The sequence below is a fragment of the Platalea leucorodia genome (assembly GCF_965183815.1).
Source record: "Platalea leucorodia genome assembly, chromosome: 9".
Lineage (NCBI taxonomy): Eukaryota > Metazoa > Chordata > Aves > Pelecaniformes > Threskiornithidae > Platalea > Platalea leucorodia.
The window spans coordinates 43,970,792-43,995,304 of record NC_138831.1 but is presented as its reverse complement, the minus strand read 5'-3'; the positions used below and the strand labels follow the sequence as shown (position 1 = coordinate 43,995,304).

The 24,513-nt window shown below is 43.9% G+C and overlaps 1 protein-coding gene across 1 annotated transcript in view; it reads left to right on the top strand.

Annotated features, from left to right (window-relative positions):
• AGBL1 (AGBL carboxypeptidase 1) overlaps nucleotides 1-24,513 on the top strand; it is a gene marked incomplete at both ends in the record, with an annotated part of 295,031 nt that overhangs the window by 16,169 nt on the left and 254,349 nt on the right. The window contains 4 exons of the mRNA XM_082321219.1: nucleotides 3,927-3,990; nucleotides 5,308-5,454; nucleotides 10,621-10,752; nucleotides 13,179-13,272. Coding sequence (XP_082177345.1) covers nucleotides 3,927-3,990; nucleotides 5,308-5,454; nucleotides 10,621-10,752; nucleotides 13,179-13,272 — 437 coding nt within the window. The remainder of the gene's footprint in view (nucleotides 1-3,926; nucleotides 3,991-5,307; nucleotides 5,455-10,620; nucleotides 10,753-13,178; nucleotides 13,273-24,513) is intronic.

The following is a 24,513-nucleotide window of genomic DNA, read 5'->3' as shown; positions in this document are numbered from 1 at the left end:
AGGAACTATCAGCTGGGAGCTGATTAAATGCATCTGAACTCAGCCCTGTGATACTCACGGTTGGGTGAGAAAGACAGCAGGCTTTGTGGAAGTAAGGCTAAGATGAGGGGCTCCGGCCAAAAGGTACAGCCATGATTGATATTTTAAGTGATGTTTTTTGCTACTTTAGCCTTTGTCCCACTGCAAGCCGTGAAAGGCAGCTATAGGCTGTTGTTAATAGGTAACAATTTGGCTCTAACTTTAAATCCTTTTAGTGAAATCCTGCAGGAGGTTGGTGATTTTGTAATCTAACTTGAGCCTCTGGGAACTTTTCCCTGCTCTTGTTCCACCCATATACCATGGATGTATCTTCATTAGTCTGTGCACGTATAGATGTTGTATCTAACATTCGTAAGTGCTGGCAGGAATGGAAATATTTAGCAAGAGGAATTTTACTTCTCTCCTCTCTTTGCTTATGGTGTGTTCTTGAACTGTCAAACATATCTTTCAATAAAAATAACTAATGTGTTTATTTTAACCAGAGCTGGGTAAGTAATTTGCATTAAAGAAATTACTCTATTCATCTTTTTTAGATCAGGCACAAGTTGTGATTTTCTCATTTGTACTTACTGTTCAAAAAGATTTACTGAATATTTTTTATGAATGAATTTGGTGGCAATTCATCCACACACAGTTTGGTATGAGTATTAATTTAAACAACTGATTCTAATAGATTTCAATGTCCAAATATCTTTGATGACTTTGAAAATCTCAAGCTAATTAGTCAAAATCTGAGCTGTTTCTTTTCAACAGGCAAGTTGCCATATTGCAACACAACAGCGAGGTTAGGGTTGTTTTTTCTGCGTTGTCTTGCTATTATAAATTGGAGCTGTGTTCTTCTGCAGTATTCTGTATTATTCAGTGGTGCCACTAAAGTTAGTGGGAAATATGTTAGAATTTGTAATGGGACTAGGGTTTTATCCACTGTTTCAGCAAACACACAAGTCATCCAATTCCCTCACTTGTGTGCTGGAGGAAGGGGAACAATGGGGCACCAACAAAGTCAGAGTTTTGGTGTTAAAATATCAAGAGTAAATATTCAGGTAAAATATTTGGCAATATCGCCCAGCTCTAATTTGCACATTTTAAAGGTTGATCTTTCATGTCCCCTCAAGTTCTTTGTTCGCCTGAGTCCCTGGGTAAAGCGCATGGAAAGTCGGAGGATATCTTATGTCATCACTATTTGTGTTAATGGCTTAGGAAACCCACAATCCAATCAGTTAAAATAAACAACCCAGTGTAATAGGAGCATAAATCAATGGAGACTTCATTACTGAAACCTTAATGTGTAATCCATCCACCTACAGAGGAAAGGGATACTGAGAGGCAGCAAGACAAAACCAGAGGACAGTCTGATTTAGGCAACCCTGATATTTAAAAAGGTGCTGAGAACAGTAACTCTTCCTGGAGGCAGTAAATTTGGTGGATACTCATCACTCCTGACAGCCTGCCCCTGACTATTAAGTGCCTATGCTAAAAAATGCCAAGAAACTCTTGGGAAGAGAGCTCTGCTCTTTGTTTGCTCTGGGAGACTTGAGACAGCTCAGGACTGTGGACTAATGAACAAAGACATGAATTAGCAAGATTAACATATGACTAAAACTATACGTGTTACCTAGAAGTAACAGTATTCAGAACTGCTCTGACCCTGCTGCAGACTTTCCTCTCTGTTTGGTCCCTTGAGCCAGTAACATGAATTTGGACCCCTTCTCTAAGATGAGGGTAGCAATACTTGGTGAACCGAGAGTTACTGGATTTCATTAAAGCCACATATTCTGTTTGTCTTGGCTCTGAAAGAAGCAGTAATCCTATCATAGCAAGCCTTTTGATTTCAACACAGTTCATAAAAGGCCTGAACTTTTATGTTCAGTGCAGAGATCTCTGCTTGTTGAGTTAATGTAGTAATGAATAGAAACAGCAGGCTCTCGCTCTGGGCACGGGCCAGCTCTGAGATGGGGATGAGATATTCACTTTTCCTGTGGATTTTAGCTAACAACAAAAGTAAGGTGAGTCTTTAGAAAGACAGCAGTGCTCACAGACCCTCCTCCCCTGAGTGCCCTGTTTCAGAAGTGATTCTCTGCCTGTTTGCTCCAATCTCTCATCCTCGCCTGACTCCTCTTTCTTCCTTCCCCTTCCCCTGACCACCTCTTGTTCTTTTGTCTCACTCCCCTGCTGATACTCTTGTCCCTGTTGCTCACTTATGCCAGCATGAAATGTGTATTGAGCAGTTAAAGTTTGGTAGGACTGGTAATTGACCAAAACCAGTATGATGGGAATTCTGCTTTTCAGAGATTCGGAGTTTGTTTTTGTTAATAATTATGATTAAAAAAAAAAAAATCTAAGAATACGTCATGTTAAGCGTACAGAAGTTAGGAAACATCAGCACTAATGTAGGTATTGCATGCAGAAGATGGCACATATAATTTGCCAATGCAGAAGGACGTTTTGTTGAAGGGAGCTGCTGAGCATCCTATGGGAGTTCTGCAACAGAGGTGGAAACCAGATTCTCCAGGCTGACAGTCACCTGCTCTGACTGTGAAGTTTGACCGTTTTCCTGCTTCGTTCCTATGTCTCACTCACCTATGACCATTTTCCTGCTTCATTCCTATGTCTCTCTTACCCTTCCCAACTATAACAAAGGAGGAGGAGGTATGATACGCAGCTCCCTAATTAGCTACGCGGTCCTCAACACCATGTCAGCTTGTGCTGTCACTTTAGCAGGGATCTATTGGAAAAAAAATAATGCATTAATAGTCATTATTACAGATCTGAATTAGATTTCCCTAATATTCTTTCTAAAGTTTCTTTCTGCTAGGTGTTACTTCTCAATTCCTTGTCTTAAGTGTTCAGTTGCATAATGTTAAGTATGCTAGAGAATGGTTGAATCAATTTAGCTGATAAAATGATCCCATATATCCAGAATACATACTAGTAGGTTCAGGTTCTGAAGCACTTCAACATTCAGAAATATAGGAGCCATATATTTTTAAGATATTAACCTATTGTAATAACTTAATGGGAGATAAAGTGATTCCATTGTAATTTATGTGATCCTGAGGTTCTTCAGGATCGAGGCTACACAAATGCAAGTTTTGATTTACATTGGAAATTTGTATTGTGTTGTATTGTATCTGTGTGGAAATTAAGAGATCTAGAACTTAACCCAAATCCCTTGTACAGCAATACAGACTGGTGATTAATTCTTCAGTCTCAGCAGTGAAATCTGGTTGGAGGAAGATTAAAGAAGGGGTCTAGTGTATCACACAGATGGATGGTAGATATCATGTGTTTCCTTCTCCTCAAGCACAGTATATCTTATTTCCTCTAGTGCAAAATTTAAAGTGAATCTAACGCAGAATGTGTGATGTCAAGGTATGGTGCTTACTTGGTCTTGATTAAAAATAAGCTTAAGGCATCTTTCTGCTCCCCAAATTCAGGGCTTCCATGTGCCTGTAGCTGCAAAGCTGCAAAGACTGGGGAATTTTCTTGTAAATAAGATTAATATAATTTAAAGATATTCTTCTTCAACTGCCAGTCATAAGGGATGCTGTCATGGATGCAGACATTTAACATTTCTGTGTGATACAAAATTTCCTCAGCTTTGAGGTAGCCACACTAAACCAAAAAAGAGAGATGTAATTTAGAATTTAGATGTAAATTCTGCAGAAATGCTAGTGTGTACTAAACATTGTGTAGCGTGATCAGTATGTCTGTCAGAGGCTTTTAAAATGTGTTATCAATATGGTTCCACATAGTCACTGGACAGATGGCAAAAAAAGTACTCAGTATCCAAACAAGGATCTCAATGCCTCTGCACCGCATGATGCACTGCAACTGACGTTCACTGCTCTGAACTGATCCCTAAACTTGGTGTGTTTCTGTTTCAGAGCTCCTGTGACAAAGATGTCATCCTGAATATTCTCAGTGTCCTCACTGACTTGCTCTCTCTGGGTAAGGAAGCAAAGCTCTGGGACAATGCCTGTGGGCTAGGGGCAGAAAGGGGGTCCTCAAATAGGTCATGGAATTCATACCTGCATAAACTTGGCCAGGTGTTTGCAAGGTGAAGAAAACACAACTTGTATTTATGGATCAGCAGTCCTTAGTCCTGTGTTTGGAAAACTGAGCTTTTTCAGTAAGTTAAAGGAAAAAAAAAAAAGACCCAGAGAAAGTCTCAATTTTTTTTAGTTTAAAAGATGCCTGTGATTTTCAAAGTATTTCATAAACCCTGGCAGTCAACTACTGGAAATGTTCACCAGTGCCATTGGGGAGAGAGGCTGTGAGACAGGGAGAGGAGCCTGACTTCCCAGAACACAGGGACTCTCTAATGGAGAGAGTTCAGCATCTCCCCAAAAGGCATCCCCACCTCGGGGTTGCAGGGAAAGCACGTTGCTGTATGTGCCCAAGCCACGTGAAAAAATAAGTGAATTGGCAAAGGAACTGAAAAAATAATTCAGTTTATTTTCCTTCCTGCTCCATCTCAAAAATGTCATTTGCTAAACAATTCTCAACCCAACCGATCTGCTAGGCTGCAGGAGCTTCGTCAGCAAGTGCTGGAGCCTCCCGCGTTCCCCACTCCTTGCAGCCCCACCGCAGACATCACCCATCTAGCTGGGCCTCTCTTTTGAAGCCCTGCAGTGCTGTTCCTCAGATAGATGGAAAGATTGCCTACATGGAGGATAGGAGGTACTGTCTCCCCTCCAGGAGCTGAACGTGCGGCTTCCTCCAGCCACGGAGCCTGAAGTCTCTGCCCAAGTCACCCATGGATCAATGTTTGTTGACACAGTAGGGCTCAGAGGATTAGCATGTGGTTTCTTTGGAGACCTAGATTTGTTTGAAAGCTGTCTCCAAAGCCTCCCTAGGATTCCTTTTCATTTGGCAGAAGCCCATTGCAGCTTTAGTCCTTTGCTTGTTTAATTTCCAATATCTAAGAAAAGATCACTGAGCCTTCTGCTTCTTTGAAACCTGTTGGTGTCTCTGCTTATTCCTCTCTGCTGCATTTCAATGCACAATGACAAACTGCAGGATGTGGGTTTGTAAAGAGCAAGAGGCAGCAGAGCGTGTAGTTTCACTATGCAGCCATTAGCCATGTCTCTAGGCCAGGAGCACCTGAGGTCCATGGTCAATTCTGCAAATGCCCTTGAGTTTACAGCAATAAAACACCATTGAAAGGCCATGGGAGCTTTGTTTGCTCCAGGCGGGGTGAGAGTTTGTGATAGCTGTGGCTCAGGAAAGGGATGTTCTGAGCAGAGTCTCTACTCTTTTCCCCAGGGACCGGCCGGAGAATTCACTACATGATCAGCAAAGGGGGCAGTGAGGCACTACTGCAGGCTCTCACCACTGCTGCCCAGACCGAGCCGCTTGACTACAGCACCCTCCTGCCCCTGCTTCGTCTGCTGGCCAGGGTCGGCCAACGAGGTACTACTGAGCAGTGGGGGACCTCTTGGGTGGGGGGCCCAAAGTTAACGGACAGCCCCAGCAATAATCAGCCCTGGGATGTGCCTGATAGACAGCTGTGAGTTTAGTTTTGGGGTGTTCCACTTGTCTGTGGTTTGGGCAGGTAGCGATCCTGCAACAAGGCAGGGAGGGCGTACGCATGCGTAGAGCTGCTTCTTACACAGGTTTCATCCACGTTCTGCCTTGGGTTGGCCTTGTGGCTGAAAGCCTCCACAGCAGAAATTTTATTTTGTTTTCCCTTAAACTAAGCAAAACCTTAAAATATGCCTTCTCTTTGTCAGCCCAATCTGCAGTGGAGTGGCAGATCTTGGCATACAGGGGGGATTCCTGAGGCAGGAAAACACCAGGGCAGTGGAGAAACCTGTCAGGAGCCGGCAGCTCTTGCAAGAGAGGTAGACTTATGGAACCATGCTCTGCCCTCACTGAGAAAGAACCAGAAGCATCCACCAGAAAAAACACAACATCAGGGGTATCCTGTATCCTCCACCCAACAGGCAGAAGGCAGTAGCTTAAAGGAAAGGAGTGAATAGAGGCAAGTCTACGCTCAGGGTGGCAGGCAAACCCCCTCCTTCCCTACCTCGCCTTCCCAGGTGCCTCTGTACAACAGGTATGAGGCTCTGGATGTGGAAGGTCAGTCAACGGATGATGTGGATGATGGTCCATCTACACCAGAGGGGTTGCCAGAGTCAGAAAAGCCTACCCCCCGTATCATGACCACCTCTACGAAGAAGAAAAGACGGGTTATCGTTGTAGGTGACTCTCTTCTGAGGGGATCAGAGGGTCAAATATGCCAGACAGACCCTCCTCTTAGGGAAGTCTGCTGCCTCCCTGGTGGCCAGGTTACAGACATCACTAGGAAACTTCCTAGCCTGGTGTGGCCCTCAGACTACTACACATTATTGCTATTCCATGTGGGTGGCGATGACACCACAAAATGTAGTCCAAGGACAATCAAAAGAGGCTTCAGGGCCTTGGGAATTGCTGAGGGAATTCAGGGCACAGGTAATTTTTTCCTCTGTCCTTCGAGTTGCGGGCAGCAATATTGGAAGAAACAGACGGACCCAGCCTATTAATACATGGCTCCATGGTTGGTGTCACTGCCAGAATTTCAGGTTTTTTGATAATGAGATGGTCTATACAGCACCAGGCCTGCTGGTGTTGGATGGGATTCATCTTTCTCAAAATGGGAAGATGGTCTTTGCTCATGAACTACTGGGGCTGATTGACAGAGCTTTAAACTAGACTTGAAAGGGGAGGGGGATAATATCAGGCTAGCCTGTGACAAGATGTAAGATGACACACCCAGGTAAGAGGGACGCAATGCTAGTGAGGACCCTCAGCCTGTTGCTCTGAGATGTGCTGGGTACACTGGGGCACACTTGAAGTCTTACACAGAGGAGCAAGGGGCTCCTGCGGTAATAGGAGCCAACAGGGAAACACCAGTGAAATACCTCAAAGGAATTAAGGGGTGTTCCTCTAAAAAGGTGACACATCTGACAGCCCAGCTGAAGTGCCTCTACCCCAAAGTACACAGCATGGGCAACAAACAGGAAGAGCTGGAAGCCACCGTGCTGCTAGAAAACTACAACCTAGTTGCCTTTACTGAAACTTGGTGGGATGAATCCCATGACTGGAGTGTGGCTATTGATGGCTACAAGCTGTTCAGAAAGGACAAGCGAGGAAGGAGGGGCGGAGGGGTTGCCCTCTATGTCAAGAATTTAATAGATTGTGAAGAGCTGTCTCTGAAGAATAACCACAAGCAGGTTGAAAGCTTATGGGTAAGAATTAGAGACCAAGGCAACAAAGGGAACCTTGTGGTTGGTGTTTACTACAGGATGCCCGATCAAAGGGAACCTATTGGTGAAGCCTTCTTACTCCAGCTACAGAAGGCATCATGCTCGCAGGCTCTCATCCTGCTGGGGGACTTCAACCACCTTGACATCTGCTGGAAAAGTAGCATGGTGAGCTGTAGGCGATCCAGGAGACTCCTGGACTGCATTGGGGATAACTTCTTAAGCCAGGTAATAGACAGCCCTACCAGAGGGGATGTGTTACTGGACCTGTTGGTCACCAATGCAAGTGAGCTAATCAGAGATGTCAAGATTGGAGGCAGCCTGGGCTGCAGTGATCATGCACTACTGGATTTCTCAGTCCTGAGGGATATTGGACAGGCAAAGAGTAAAGTCAGGACCCTGAATTTTAGGAAAGCAAAATTCCAGCTGTTCAAGGAGTTAGTCAATAGGATCCCTTGTAAAAACACCCTCAGGGACAAAGGAGCAGAACAGACCTGGCAGTTCTTTAAGGATGCTTTCCATAGAGCGCAAGAGCTCTTGATCCCCATGTGTAAGAAATCAGGAAAGGAAGTGTTGTGGTTTAACCCCAACTGGCAACTAAGCACCACACAGCCACTCACTCACTCCCCGCTGGTGGGATGGGGGAAATGAGAACAGTAAAAATGAGAAAACTCATGGGTTGAGATAAAGACAGTTTAATAAGCAAAAGCCATTCATTCAAGCAAAGCAAAACAAGGAATTCATTCTCTACTTCCCATCGGCAGGCAGGTGTTCAGCCATCTCCAGGAAAGCAGGGCTCCATCACGTGTAATGGTTACTTGGGAAAGCAAATGCCATAACTCCAAACATCCCCTCCTTTCTTCTTCTTCCCCCCCAGCTTTATATGCTGAGCATGACATCATATGGTATGGAATAGCCCTTTGGTCAGTTGGGGTCAGCTGTCCTGCTGTGTCCTCTCCCAACTTCTTGTGCACCCCCAGCCTACTCACTGGTGGGGTGATGTGAGAAGCAGAAAAGGCCTTGACTCTGTGTAAGCACTGTTCAGCAATAACAAAAACATCTCTGTATTATCAACACTGTTTTCACCACAAATCCAAAACATAGCCCCATACTAGCTACAGTAAAGAAAATTAACGCTATCCCAGCCAAAACCAGCACAGAAGGCAAGAGACTGGCATGGCTGAGTCAAGAGCTGCTGGTCAAACTAAAGAGCAAGAAGAAAATGCACAGGCAGTGGAAGCAGGGACAGGTATCCTGGGAAGAGTATAGGGACATTGCCCAGTTGTGTAGGGATGGGGTCAGGAAGGCCAAGGCACAGATGGAGCTGAACTTGGCAAGGGAAGCAAAGAATAATAAGGGCTTCTGTAGGTATGCCAGCCAGAAAAGGAAGGTCAAAGAAAGCGTACGCTCCCGATGAACATGACTGGCAAACTGGTAACCACGGACGAGCAGAAGGCTGAGGTACTCAACAACATTTTTGCCTCAGTCTTCACTGGCTACCTCTCTTCCTACACCTCTCAAGTGGACGGACCTCAAGGCAGGGACTGGGGGAGCAAAGCCCCTCCCACTGTAAGACAAGATCAGGTTCAAGACCACCTGAGGAACTTGAACATACATAAGTCTATGGGACCTGACAAGATGCACCCCAGAATCCTGAGGGAGTTGGCTGATGTAGTTGCCAAGCCACTCCCCATGATATTTAAAAAGGCATGCAGTCAGGTGAAGTCCCTGAGGACTGGAAAAGGGAAACATTGCACCCATTGTTAAAAGGGTAGAAAGGAGGATTCTGGGAACTACCGACCTGTTAGCCTCACCTCTGTGCCTGGAGAGATCATGGAACAGATCTTCCTAGAAGCTATGTTAAGGGACATGGAAGACAGGGAGGTGATTTGAGACAGCCAGCATGGCTTCACCAAGGGCAAGCCTTGCCTGACCAACCTAGTGGCCTTCTATGATCAGAGGACAAGGGCAGAGCTATGGATGACATCTCTCTGGACTTCTGGAAGGCCTTTGACACAGTCCCCCACAACATCTTTCTCTCTAAATTGGAGAGATAAGTATTTGATGGATGGACTATTTGGTGGATAAGGAATTGTCTGGATGGTCACATCCAGAGGGTAGTGGTCAATGGCTCAATGTCTGTATGGAGATCAGTGACAAGTGGTGTCCCTCAGGGGTCCGTATTGGGACCAGTACTGTTTAATATCTTCATCAATGTCATAGACAGCGGGATCGAGTACACCCTCAAAAAGTTTGCAGGTGACACCAAGCTGAGCGATGCAGTTGACACGCCTGAGGGACGGGATGCCACTCAGAGGGACCTGGACAAGCTTGAAAAGTGGAACCGTGTGAACTTCATGATGTTGTGCAAGGTCCTGCACCTGAGTTGGGGCAACCTCTGGTATCAGTACAGGCTGGGGGATGAAGGGATTGAGAGCAGCCCTGCTGAGAAGGACTTGGGGGCACTGGTGGATGAAAAGCTGGATATGAGCTGGCAATGTATGCTTACAGCCCAGAAAGCCAACTGTATCCTGGGCTGCATCAAATGAAGCGTGGCCAGCAGGTTGAGGGAGGTGATTCTGCCCCTCTACTCCTCTCTGGTGAGACCCCGCCTGGAGCACTGCGGCCAGCTCTGGGGCCTCAGTACAGGAAAGACAGGTCCATACCTGTTGGAGCAGGTCCAGAGGAGGGCCACAAAAATGATCAGAGGAATGGAACGCCTGTCCTATGAGGAAAGGCTGAGAGAGCTGGAATTGTTTAGCCTGGAGACAAGGCGGCTCCTGGGAGACCTGATTATGGCCTTTGAATACTTAAAGGAGACTTATAAGAAAGACAGAGACAGATTTTTTAGTAGAGCCTGTTGCAATAGGACAAGGAGTAATGGTTTTAAACTAAAAGAGGGTAGATTCAGACTAGATATAAGGACAACATTTTTTATGATGAGGGTGGTGAAACACTGGAACAGGTTGCTCAGAGAGGCTGTAGATGCCCCATCCCTGGAAACATTTAAGGTCAGATTGGACGGGGCTCTAAGCAATCTGATCTAGTGGAAGATGTCCCTGCTCATTGCAGGGGGGTTGGACTAGATGACCTTTAATGGCCCCTTCCAACCCAAACCATTCCATAATTCTATGATTTTTATGTGGTGACTCTAGATAAATCCCATGTTTTCCTGTTTTCTGTGAGAATAATGCTGATCTAACGCTTTGATACATTTGAATGCCTTTGTAATGAGATCTTGAGTTATAAAATTTGGTGCAAATATGTTTATCAATCAGCACTGCTGCAGAGACTTTGTCGTTGTAATAGTTTGATTCTTCTTTGCTTTTCACAGATAGGAAGTTTGGGCTGAAAGTGCAGAAGGCAGAAGCAACTGATATAATACTGAGCTTGGCAAAAAGAAACCTGGGCCACCACCTGCACCTCACCCACTGCCTCTGGGTCCTGCGGGTTTGCGCTTCTAATGGTGAGTGCCTGGATTTTTCTCTTTTCATCTGCGTGACAACCGCCAGGGTTCTTTTTTAGTCATTTCAATGCAAAGAAACATTATTCCTGATTAAGGTTAGTGCCTACATGCACCATTAATATACAGAATCAGGCACAAAAGCCAGAACAGCCATAGAAAGAGGTGCTCCCCAAGGGGCCTATACAGCCTTTATAGTGTATATTTCATCTGTGGACTATGAAAATAAAAGTGCTGTACTGAAAAATATTCATGGCAATGATCTCCCATTCTGGAATATAGACAGTCAACTCCTTTGCTTTGAGACTTAGGTACCTTAAGTCTCTATGCAGTTCCCATTATCATAATAGCCAAATGTCTCAGTATTCTTGATTGTATTGATCCTCAGAGCAGCTCCGTGATGAAGGAAAATACAGGTGGAGAAACAGAAAGAGAGAGAAATCAGTTACTCATTCAAGGTCCCCCAGGAAGATCCTGGTCTTCTATCTAGTATCCCCCACGCACACACGGTCCCAGCTTTTCTTGCTTGGCAACGCCCTCATATTAAATGATTCAAGTGATGGGATTTCCCGTATTCTCTCCCAGGATCATTACAGATTCATACAGGCTTTCCCTGCTATAGAGCACTGAGTTTGTCGGCACAAATTTCCCTTTGCTCACTCTAACCCTTTCCTCTCCTTCCCCCCATCCCTCACCCAGCAGATAATTCTTGACGGCCATCCTGTCTGCAGTCTGCTATATGCATCCTAAGATTTAGCACTCCTGGCACCCAGCCCTGCAGGTCCCTTCTATCTGTATAGCAGCTAGCTTCATGCAATGGGCTTTCTCAGGCAAGCAGCCAAGCCTCAACATTCAACCCCTCTCCCTGTGATAAGCAGTATTTGAAAGGCTGAGTGTGACTGAAAATGCAGCCAAGGCCAGAAGCTGAAATGTGCCTTTATTAGGGTTTCACAGCTGCGTAGTGACCCTGTGCTGCCTCCCAACCAAAATGATGATCTACACACTTCCCTGCTCCCTGCTTCAGTGCACCTGCATCCCAATTCAACTGCAGTTTTTGCAGAGGTTTTAGGATGCACACTGCAGCCTGGCCTCCTTTCTGTTAATGTCAGACCCTAGAACCTTGCCTTTGCTCCTTTGCTGGAGCATCTCTGTTACTCTCCAGGTTTCTCCAGCACTCTCCAGATATGCTTCCCCCTTCCATGAGTAACTTTAACTTTGTGGGTTCTGTGGCCCAGCTGTGAAGCTGCAGGGGAGGTTAGGTGAAGGTCTCTGTGGATGTGGTACCAAACTAGGAGATTACATTCTCCCAAACTTAAAAATTATTTTTGAGGAGTGGAACTAAAGAGGATCCAGAAGCATGTAAAACTCAGAGAGTGCTTAGGTATGAAAGCAGAAAAGATGAGTCCTTGTCACAATCTCATGCACCAGTTCTTTGCTCTGGGTTGCTCCCTTCACAATCTCTGCCACCAGTTGTGTGTGGCAGCCCACGTCCCGCTCCGGGGAAGGATGAGTTCAAGCAGCCTTGTCCACTACCCTGTCTCTAATGAATTACCAGCTAGTGTAAAAGTAGCTGGCAAGCCTTGCAAAGCTTTCCATCACAGGATAACTTGGTGGAGACACGGTAGGACTGCAGGAGATGATGGGCCCTCTGGCAGCTCTCTGATGACCACTGGGAGATATTTACAAACCAGCCAAAATCCAGCAGTGGGCAGGCAGCCAGTTTTCCCTCTGGCTGCTGTTGATTACTGATCCTTTCACCCTGTTCGCTTGCATTTAATATTTCAGGGCTGTATTCATTCCTTCTTTACACAGAGATCCTGTCTCATAGTGGGGAGGTCTGGCTAAACACCTAGTTTATGCATCAAGCATTTTCGGAATCGATTGCAAAATCTATCTATAAAAGTTCCTAGTGTGTTAGCAAGTGAAGCATTAAAGGTAAAATCAGCCTAGCTGAAATTAAGTTGCATTCAGAAGCGCCCCTCCCCACAAAAAACACTTCTATACTGCTGAGTAATAGCACAGAAAGAAAACTCTGCCCTCCATGCCCCAATGAAATAAACTGTCCTCATGGAGTTGCCTGTGGGAAATGTGGGATGAATTTGAGCCCTGTCATTTTGCTGGGAGATGACCCTATTTAACTATGATTTATTCTCTGGAGAGTACACTACTTACAGGAAAAGGGTCTTTGGTAAACTGGGGAAGAATTGCAGGACTCTTTTTGCGTCTGATCTTGGCTCAGGTTCTGTCCACAGACAGCTTTGTGCTTCAATTTCTGTGTTTATAAAATGACCTATGAAGTCCAGTCGGGAGCCCAGAGAAATCTGCTCATAGCCCCAGGGGCAGCTACTCCCTTCCCCGCATCACCTCTAAACACAATGTTGCAGACTGCCTGCTTCAGATCTGACTGCTTTTCTCTTTTATTGGCTTAGTTACCACAGGAACTACACTTGGCATCAATGGAGCCATGGAGCTGCTTTTCAAAGTCATCACCCCCTACAGCAAGAGACACGTCAGGACAATCAGGTAGGCAGTAGCCCCAAGGGAACTCATCTTTCCAGGACAGCAAGAAATAAAATTTTGGTTCCACTTGAGGAGGCAAAGAAATCAGAAATGGATGCACAATTTCCACTCACTTTAAATCTGCAGGGTTTTTTAAGAGGCAGAAATAGTTCCCTGAAGGACACCTTAATGCCGTGATTCATCATATGATTCATACTGGTGGCCATTTATTTGTAATGTACCCTACACAGTGATGGCAGTTTGATTGCAAGGTATCGTCCTTCATTTCTCAGTCAGGACTGGATTTTGAGAAGCATGTGCTGGCAGCAGACAAACCGCTCCTGCCCACCCCTTAGCAAGAACCTCCTGCCACTACTGGCCCGGGGGCAGGTACAGTGGAATCGTGGCAGTGCTGCCTCATCTTCCTTTGGCAGACAGCTGTGACCAGGTCATCATGACATTTCTGAAGTATGACAGTTCTTACTAGTATTAATCTGGGTCTGTTTTTAAGCCCATCCCAAATATTTCAAATAGTTTTTTTTTTTGAAGACAGCAAGTCCATTTTATATCTCCATCTTCATGCTGAACATTAGTCCCCAAGTTGTCCATTCTGACCACTTCCTCAGATGCCTTTCAAGGCAAACTTTATAATGTGGAAAACATTTACAGAAGGGCAAAACACTTTTCTGTGGCTTGCTTATGACAAACAGGAGGAAGAATTTACTGCTATGAGCTGCGCCCACACAATCACATTTGCTTAAGCAACACAGAACCTGCCAGTTCCCCTGCTTAGACATGCAATGCCTTATGGAGCACATAGTCCCCACTTTTTCATGGACATCTCGGCAAGGACATGGCAACAGTCAGTCAGTTTTGGTTTCTGCATGGACCTGGCATGGATGCGGTTCATGGCTGGTGATTACGGAGAAGTAGCTTTAGGTTGAGCATCAAGTGTAGGTGAGAAGTGGATGGACAGACATGGCACAACAATGTGACCGCTGCTTGCTTATCTGTGGTTGAAGTGGGGGCCAGTCACTCTGGATGAAGGCACCAGTAAATAATGTCCATCCTGCTGCTACCATGAAAGACTGATAACAGTTCTCCCAATATCGCCCGTTACACAATACATTGCATGGGAAGGAATTTGAATTAATTTCCACTAGCCACAAGTGATGAACTTGCATGTCAACACATGGTACTGTTGTTTACTAAATGCAGCATTCTTCCAGTTCTTCTACCTACATGTCTGGGGCTATAAAAAAATTTGAACAGTTTGCTTTGCTAAATAAGATACTGAGTGGGCCCAGCAGATGCACAACTTCCTGCAGCTGCCTTGTTAATGGAAGCCAACTCACTTTTGCCTGCATTTTTGGCTTTCTAGTATAGTGCTAAGTACCTGGAACTGCTTCACAGCTTCAGTTCTCTCTTAGCCAGAGTACCTGTGACTCCTCTACGTGGTCTGTCCAAAAGTATGATATCAGGATGTTTCCTACACAGAGGTTTGGATATTACCCAACTCAAAGATTATTATTGCTAGGATATTATTCCTAGGATATCTGAGCGCCCTCCAAGATTCCCCCCAGGCCTCATGTTATAACTTTGATCTTTAAGATTCAGGGAGCCTGGACAACTGCTTTATGTATGACAGGGGTTCCCAGGATGAGTTAGACCCAGAGCTGGGCTTGACATGTGAGGCATCCAAAAGTGATTCATGGGTCCATGCCTGTGCTTAACTAAGTAAGCAAATTCCACTCAGCTCCCTGGTTTCCTTTGTATGAAAGTGTTGGCTGTGATTAGACTATTGTTAGTTCTACTTCTGTGATAGCCTCATAGGTCAGGACATGTGTGTAATGGGACTTGGGCCTGTATCAGTTGTCTGTTAAGCAATGGGATTGGCTGCATAAAGTTTTTTTTTAAATTAATTTTGTGCAAAGCTGCTTTTTCCATTTGCTGTTTCCTCTGAGGGAAGTGGAGAACTTGGTATCTGTCACACATTTCTAGCCTGGGTTTTTGGTGAGATCCATTTGGAGATACAGCAAGTGCTGCTGACAGTTGTTGTAATGTAGGCTGTAAAGCAGTCTAGAATACTGACTTCTAAGCAGAAAGGGAAAGAAATAGCCTTCAGAGAAACACACTCCTTTTGATTTCAATGATTCCAGATTGTAAACATGCAATATTTGGGTTTTTCTTCCTTTTACCTGATATAAAAGAACTGTTTTGAACTCTTCTGTGGACCTTTTTTTCCATTCGGGACACACACCAGAAACTGCAAACTTAAATTTCCCTCAATAAAACTCCAGTTTTATTGCTAGTAAGCCATTTTATTTATTGCTGAAAAGCTTGGATTTATTTTCCCTTTGAAAAAAAGTATCTTACACATTAATTATTGTCTACCTGAGCTCCTTCATTGCTAGTTCAGTTTCCTAATTTCCTTTTTTTATTTGTGCTCTTCTTAAAACATATTTGTATGAGTGTGCAAACAGAGGATAAAATCTTTCCTGGGACCTAGCTCACAGAAAAAGGTGATTTGGCTCCCACCTACAGTTGGTTTAACGAGCAACAACCATAAATCAGCTGAAGCCTGGTAGCCACTCAGCTGGCCTGCCTAGGGCTCAAAGCTGCTTGTTTCGTTTAGTAACTAGGAGCAGCTGAGAAGGTCAATGGCTCAGTGGAAACAGTCTGTTTCACATCAGAAGCAGCACACAAACCTGTTTTGTTTTAAAAAAACACTTGCAACCTATTTAAAGGCACTAGTTTCTTATTATTCAGTAGGGAATGTGCTTGCTTGCAGTCTATTTGGAAACACTGGTCTTGCTGGGGAAAGTGACTTCAAGAGATGTTGTTGACAAGATTTTAGGTCCTGAGACCAGAAGTCTAGACTGTAGGGTTGGTTACAGATCTTCTTTCCCAGCATTAGTAAATGCCTGGGATAGCTATGGTCTGAAAATGCCAGGCATCTTTACAGTTCATCAGAAAATGGAGGTGGGTACATGTGAAAATGTCCTATTTTTTTAAGCTGCTCTAGTTAAAAATTTGTAGGGTGACTGGGGGAGGAAGCTTATGGATGGGTTCTCTGAGATGGGGAAAAAGAATAAAAAGGGGTCATGTGCTTTGTCTAGTTCATGCATGTGCTCCTGGTCATCTGACACTGGTGTAGCTCTTCTCAAAGTTGCTGTGGCTATGCTGAAATCTGGGGTGGGTTATTTTTGTGTAGTTAGTTGGTCACAAAAACCTCTGCTTCTTTTTGGCTATTGGTATGGAACTTGAAGAGAACCCTAGTCTGTAACCTGCCTACGGAGGAAAACTCCATTGTCCTCCCAGCAAGCCTCTGATCCTCCCTTTGTATTTGCCCTTGATACCTTCTGTCCACTTCATAACTATGTGCCACCATGATTTGCCTTGCTGCTGGGAAGGAACAGTCGGCAACTGTGGGGGCTGAGATTACCCTTGCTCTTTGATTTGCTGCCAGGAATGCAGCATTGGAAATGCACCACTTCTCTTGTGGATACACCCGCATTCTCCTGTCCTGGGCAGCAGCAGAACCAAGGTCACTTTAAGAATCTGCCCTGGAGAGTGCACTGTGGGAGCTATTTATTTAGCCAGCTAAGATGTGGAAACAAGATACATAGTTCTATTTATTTTTCCCAGTGGTAAAGCTCTGGGTTATTTAGAAATAGTCTCCCATGCTCCAATTGACTTTCTCTGGGTGTATGCCAAGTAGCTCTGATTCCCCTGAGACTGTGACTCATTGGTCTTAGGCATTTGAGGTCTTCAGGTAGTGGGTGCTGTAACTGTGTGGATCTGTCCAGGACTACTCATATCTGAAGTAAAACCTACAAGAAAAAATGTGAAACTCATTGAGGTTTAGGCAACTCTTGAGTTAACCACTGTGAAATCCAAGTGAGATGGAGACTCTAGACTGTCTTGCCCATCTGTCATGGTGTTGTGCTGCAGAGAAAGTTTTCTGATACCTTTTATAGGGGTAGTTTAAAATAAAGCCAGATGATCTGTTTTTCTCAGTTCTGTTTATGTCAGTAGCTGGGATATCTGATATGAGTGTGCGTGGGACGCTCAGATCTTTACTCCATCAACACCTTCTCTAATGCAACACCCCTGATGACCCACAGAGTACAATGACTCCTGTTCTTTTCACCTTCCACCTTACTTATTCCCCATATGTTCCATATCTTCTACTCTTCTCCTACTCTGCAGTGTCCCTTTCAACACCCTTGCTCATTTTCCCAATTTACTTGTTCTGAGAGATATTTGGATGTGTTGTGGGCAGATGGATGTGGAATGTGACGGTGGCAGACGTTTGCTCTCTGGCCAACCAAGAGCTGGGTCTGTTCTGCATGACTCTGTCTCCAGGTGGCCAAGCATCAGATATCCTCCCGAGGCTGATGGCTTTGAAGGCTGTATGTTGTCTGTGGCTACACGTTGTGCAGGCCTCTTCTAGGACTCAAGTTGAAGGTAGATTATTAAAGTGAGTGACAACAAAAATCCAGAACTTATGATTCTTTCATATCAGTAAGGCTTGTGTTTTAGAAAATGGCAAGTGATGGTGTGACTCCATTACATTATCTTTTTCTGCTGTTAAAAGGTTGGCAGGCAGTCTTATTAAAAGAAATAGTTTTATTAAAATAAATCTAGGGAGTCTTTTAAATTGTCTTTGTTTTTCAAAGCTCTTTCAGTACATCTGTTTACCACACTGAGCAGAGTTGGCTAATGGTAAGTGATTGGATAAACCTCATACGAGAGATTGCAACAAGAATGAGTATTTGTCAGAATTAAAAACTCTTTCTGTGAATATTCACAAAACTTGGCTTTCTGCACTGGGCTGTTCCAGTAAAGTTTGACTACTTAACTAAAAGTGGAAAGTGAATAAAAAGGTCTGGGAATGGTGCCAAATTAATTCAGTAGAAAATGTGACATGCAGAAATTATCTGCCTTGCTCATGTCCAGCATTGCCTACTTCTGACATTTGGTCACAATTCTTCTTACGCTTGGTGCTTATTGGATGGTCCCAGCTCCTCAAACACTTGCCAGTAATATCCCTTTACATTAAAGGGAGGAAATCCTCTCATGTAACTCTATTCCATCTGAGGTGGATATCTGGACTCCTCACATACTAAAGGAAGAAAGAAATAACATTCTCTTCACCTGCATCAAATGTTTGCCTCTAGAAACTTGAGGTGGCTCAGAAGTGTTTATTTCTCTCTGCTGACTGGAGGATGAGGCTGGAGCGGGTAACTTGGAAGCAGCGTGATGAACATTTAAGGTTGGGCCAGGTAGATGGTTGCTGAGAGAGATTTGGAAAATGCAGTGCTCTCAAACTAGTGTAAGGGCTCAAAACCCAGGAGGAAATGAGAATACCACGTCTTGTCTTTGGTGATGTGTGCTCAGGGGTGATTTGAGGTAGGGAGTGACTCATGAATCTGAAACATGCAAGAATAATGACGATACCATTCCTATGGCCAGGAAGTGATTCCTAATCACATACTTCTGTCACAATGTGAGCGGAGAGGAAGATTTTTAGTGGAGCACTGAAAGCAGAGTTCATGCAAGTGAAGAGAGGAAAGTCAAGGTGATCAAGAGAGCACATCTAAAGTTAAAAGCCCAAATCTGATGGGTCTGTATTTAATCAGACATTGTGTCAGATTGACCAAGGAGAATACAAAGGCCCTGCAAATGCTGAAGATATAAGTTAAGAGGCTGTATATTGCTTCAAAATAGGCTTTGAATAAATATATATTACTCTGCTTTTCTATAAAACCTCCTTTGTTTGCACACAACTGAGATTCTGTTTTCCCAGCTTGGAACTGGTGCTTTTGATGCAAGATAAAATGTAAGTGTTGAGCCCATAGTGTTGAAAAGTGACCAAGTTGCCACATCAACAAATGCTTGTGAAAGTGATCTCCTGTGGCCTTACCAACAACAGAAGAAATCAGAATGGCAGTGGGCTATGTCTATTAGACAAAAAGAGAGGAGACATGTAGCAGGGATGATCTGAATACTAGAATTATCTCTTCTGTTAAGAACAACGGAGAGACACATGGAAGAGATCCAGTTGCAAATATGTCCTAGACCCAGTGCAGGCAGTTAGTTTCCTCAGCCTTAATCCTACATAACTTCTTGCTGGTAGACCACCATGTGCATTTGCTGCAATTCTGTCTCCTGGATTGTCCTAAACTTTCAGCTGCTCTGTGCTTGAACAGAAGAACGTGTTGCGTGGCCACTGCCAGCCAATATTTTGAGAATGAGAAGAAACTCAACACACCAACGTGGTGATTAGTTCCTTTGCAACCTGATACGGTAGCTGTTGTGATTGGTTCTTTTTGACGAATGCTCCACATACAGCTTTATGCCTTTGTTTATTTGGCAACCATTCCTGATAAGAGATCAAAAGCAAATCATCCTTAATTCCTCTTGTTAGTCTATGTTTTGCCATTAATCGTGTTGAGCAGTTTGGGTATTTAATTGGAAACTAACACATGATTCTATTGGAATGTGGTCAGAATTAATCAATGCTTAGTGCCTGCTTATTCTCAAATTGCTATTTGGTTCATTTGATCACTGTAGAAAATTCACAGGAGGGGCTGAAATTTCTTTTGAGCTATGTCACAACTAAACGCCATACTTCCCATCTGGCCTTGATCTACATGGGATTTAGCCTAGAATTCCTACTAAATAAAACTGGTAAATACTGTTCTGAATGAGATGATGCCAGCAACAAGGGAAAAAGTGTTCTCTTTAAAATTCTTGTTTATATCAAGTGTCTTTTCAACTTGACTAATATCTCACATAACATGGAGCAGAGATGGGTACATTACAGAGATAAGTAAATAAACCATAGTGTTCAAATTTAATGCAATGAGCCATTGTAATAGAAGAAATGATCTTGGAGCCAAAGGTGTCCCAGTTTTATGCAGTTCCTTCTCCTCCGTTCTTTTTTACGGTCTGTGTGGTTTCTCTCAAAGAATGACCTGTTCTAATATTAATAATAAGTTATAAAATCTCATTTCAGACTGATGGTATCTCAGTGCTGCTTTGCAGAGTAAATAGAGTTGCATTGCAGAATTATACTTTACTGGCATTGTACCGTTAATGGCAGCAGAAGAGAGAAATTGAAAAATTAAGAGGTAGATGCAAGGGAGAAAAGAGGTGCTTTCAGATGAGATTTGAAAATAGATGAAGAATTGATGAGGCAGAGAGGAGTACCATATACCAAGGTTGTTCCAGATGGCCAAACATGTTGCATACAGAAACCCTGGTGCCATCTCTTGGTAGCCTCTGGTATGGCAAGACTAAGCACAGATACACCTACTTCTGAGGCATAAAAAAATTGGCAAATTAACACTATATAAAGAGAAATCCACTTATAAGCTTAACTTGATATGTCATAGGAAGGGAGGAGCTGGTTTATAAATGGACCCACTTAGTGAGACTGTTATTTTGAAAGAGATGTTTGCTTTTTTCTTTTAGGTCTAGCTTATGTTTTACTTCTATTTCAGGTAGAAGTAACAGTTTGAAAAAGAATCAATGCTTTCATCCGAAGGCCTTTCTTTGCTTGCCTGTTATTTCTTCCCCTTTGGTGAGCTAGCGGGTTATATTTGGAAAGATGGTATGAGGGCAAGTTGCTCCTGTTGTCAAGTTCTTGACTTTTCACACCCAGTGGCTATGGCAGATGCAATTCATGGCTGACCTCACATGATGGTTTTGGTATGCCTATACTGCAGGCAACTCTGTGCTCATTGGGTGGGAGAGTCTCTCCGCCCTAGCTTTAATTTACCTCATTCTGCTAACAACTGTTAAGGCTTGCAGCAGGGCCTCCAGCGTGGGCTACCCAAGCTTCTTAGGACATATTATCCAGTCTGGGAGTATTATTCATGTTGCCGTATCTGTCTCACTGTTGGACTTTGTGCTAACTAGATTAAAGGTAACACCTGGGTGCCTCACTGCATCGCAATTACATTGCCTCTTAAAAGCTTTGAGGTGTATCTCCCAGATAGCTGGGGAAACCACTGCTGCTCCCATTCAAATGGGAGGTAGGACTTGATTTCATATCTCAGTTGCATCTCAGAGTGTTTCCAAGAGTTAAATGAATTATCAATGTTAATGATTCCTTGTAGCTGAGTATGATAGTTCCATGGAAGGATAGGTCAAGACTGGTGTGTACTGGTTATGCTAAGCATTTTGTAAATAGCACAGAAGGAACAGTGTAATAAATAAAAATTTAAAAAATGAGAACAGAGCTAGGAGGATTACAAAATATTTTGCAATCTGGGAAGTAATGAAGGGTTTGGGATGATTTCTGGAAGTTGATGGGTTATCTGAGATGAGTGGGCAAGCTGATCTTGATCTGCAGAGAGAAGGCTTTCACCAGTGGCAGTATGGCTATAAGAGTAAAGAAGGTAGAAGACAAAAGATCTCTTGTGTCTGAAGTGCTAATCTGAGACACGGTGTGTTACTCTGAGCAAGTCACCTGGGATCAGACTTCTCATATGCTCAATGCATACACTTAAAACTGTACCTTTCTAATGCCTTCTTAAGGGTAGTGAGGGTACAGTCAGTTGTGTTTAAGGCATTCAGTGAGGACAGAGATAAAGAGGGGGGAAATGAGAAAGAGGAGAGAAAAGCAGTAGTGAATTTATGAAAGGTTTTGTGCGCAGGCACAATAAAGTTGAAGTGGACTGTGGAGTGAATGTGGGGCTGGCAGAGTGAGGAGAGGTTGAGCAACATGGTTGTGTGACCTTGTAAGCACGTTTGAGGTGGACATTAAGTGCCAAAGCTTTCAGAAAGCACCAGCCAGACAGTCCTGGAGGACTGGGACTGGAGGGAAGGGATTTCTAAGCAAAGCCTATCTGAATTTGCTTGTAGAGGTGATGAGCAAGTGCCCACCATGCCTGTTTGCCTGCATCCATTTTCCTGTGTTAAGGAGACAAAGAAAGAATCCCCCTTGGAAATAATTGAGTTAGGTAATGACATGAATCTCTGATAGAGGCCAGAGAATGAGTAGATAAAGCTGAGGGCACTCACTTGTGTGTCAGTGCACATGAAAGCCCAGGAATCTCCTCTCCTTTGCCTTTCACTTGATTTATTGTTATTTTTCCTTCCCACCCAGAAGCTTGTTACTCTTATGAAGCTGTGAAATCCTCCCCACAAAAGCTTTCAGTCCAAAGGTAGACGAGGGAAATTTGATGGAAACAACAATGAAAGGAAGCCTCGGTGCAGAGCTCCTATGACAATTTTGCACAATGCTGGCCCTGAGCAGGTGCTGTCCCCACAAGGAAAACAGCCCTAAGAATTTCCTGGGGTTGCTGTGGCTTTTTTCCAGCTCCACCAGTGCTGGCAATGCTGGCAGGTGAAAGTGTAAGCCAGTCTCTAGAACTATCAGTGGTTTTAAAGCACAGCAGTGATTAGACCTGCCCTGAGCAGAGTTATATGACACAGTGTCAAACCCCTTAGTAACAGCCTTTCTATGCTAGGATTCCCTGTCCTGATAGCACTGTTGGAGCCACACCAGCTGTAGCAGCAGTAGGGTAGCTGGTTTTAGCAATACAGAGGCAACACAACTGACTCGTTTCCAGTGGGCAGGAGAGTGAGCTCCAAAGTCTTCACAGTCTCTTTCAGGCTCTTTTGGGTAGTTATTGAACACTAATTATAGAGCGTAAAAGAGAAATCTTACATACTAGAGTATTTACCAAGTGCAGGTGAAATGAGTTTTGTTAGGGAGAGAAGGTTTTGTAACAGCAGTGCTACAGATGCAGCACAGGTCTCTGGCTTGCTAACACTGGCAGGGCTCTTCTCAGTATCTTTATCTGCAGGGCAACACTTGGAATGGCAGCAATGCCAGTAAAATCTGTAAATAAACCCAGAGTTGAGCTGTTCTGGGATGTGTTCAGAGACAGGGCTTGGAACATGGAGGGGAGAACCTGTAAACTTGAAGTGGCTGGTGAGGAAGAACAGGGCTGTTGGCTCCTAATACGGCTGCGGCTCTGGGGTTGGGAATGGAAACTCCCCCTGAAGTGTAAACCTTGGAAAGGTCACGGCTCTGAGACTGAGCTTTTACCATTAGGTTGCAGCAACAGCCAGGCTATTGCAGAAGAAAAAAAGAAAATCATTCCATATATTTGGCACATCTACTCCATGTGTTTCTTTCCTCTCTTGTGTTAAATGGATATATATTTTGGGCTTCGTGTGGACCATAGGATGTACGTTGCAATGGCACAACAGCTCTCGCTGTCTGCTCAAAAGCTTCATTTCTTTCTTGATTTTCGTTGTTGTTTTAAATCATACTTACATATTTGTGGCTATTCCAGCTTTCACCAGCTTCCAGATATTTCTGTGTAGAAAAAACAAGGGCACGTGGAATAACCATCCTGATAATGCTTATAATTTTTACTGTGCTTTTAAATTATTTATCTCCGTCGCTTCTTTCTTACAGCTCAAGTTCTACCAGCCTTGGCTTTGATATGGTCTGTTTTCAAATCCCAGAGTTTGGCTTGATTATATCAGATGGAAGCTCTCCAATGAAAGGAGAGAGGAAAAAAAATATATTAGACTTCTGCAAATTACTGCTTCAAAAAGCCCCTGCAGTTATGCCACTGTGACATTGCAGATTTCAAACAGCAAACATCAGGAGAATTTGACCCAGTATTTGCTGCATTTTGGCTTGTTACTGGCTTTTTCTTCCTTCTAAATCCTCTAGCTAAATGTAGTGAAGAACAGGCACCAGCACTAAAATGTGACCATATTATTGCTTAATAAAGAATTACACATGTGTAACTGAAAGCATTAGTCTGCTGTTGGCTGGATCAGCCACAGCAGCCAGATGCTGGCTTTCAACCAGCCTTGCGAGCTCCATGATGGTGTAGCGACCTATGTTGCACTCAAGGCTAGGGCATGCTACCTGCTCTCAAATCTCCTTGCTTGTAGATGTGGGGATAAAACCTGAGGCTGTGCTCTGACTGCTCCTGGTAGTACAGTCTTCCTGCTTATCCTCCCAAAATCTTAATGCATCCTGCATGTTGAATCTTGGTCACCAGCTGGACAAAGTCCTACATGGAAGGCAACATGGGTGTGATCTGACTCTTTAGCAGTATGTTGGGCATACTGCTAAACTAAACACACTTCTTTCTTTCTCAGAACCCCTACCTATGCCATTCCCATTGCCATCTTATATAGCGCATTGCTGTTCTTTGAAATGCTAAATATCTTGAGGTACTGTGGTTGCAGAGAGCCTCATCTCTGACCTGCAGCCTGTAG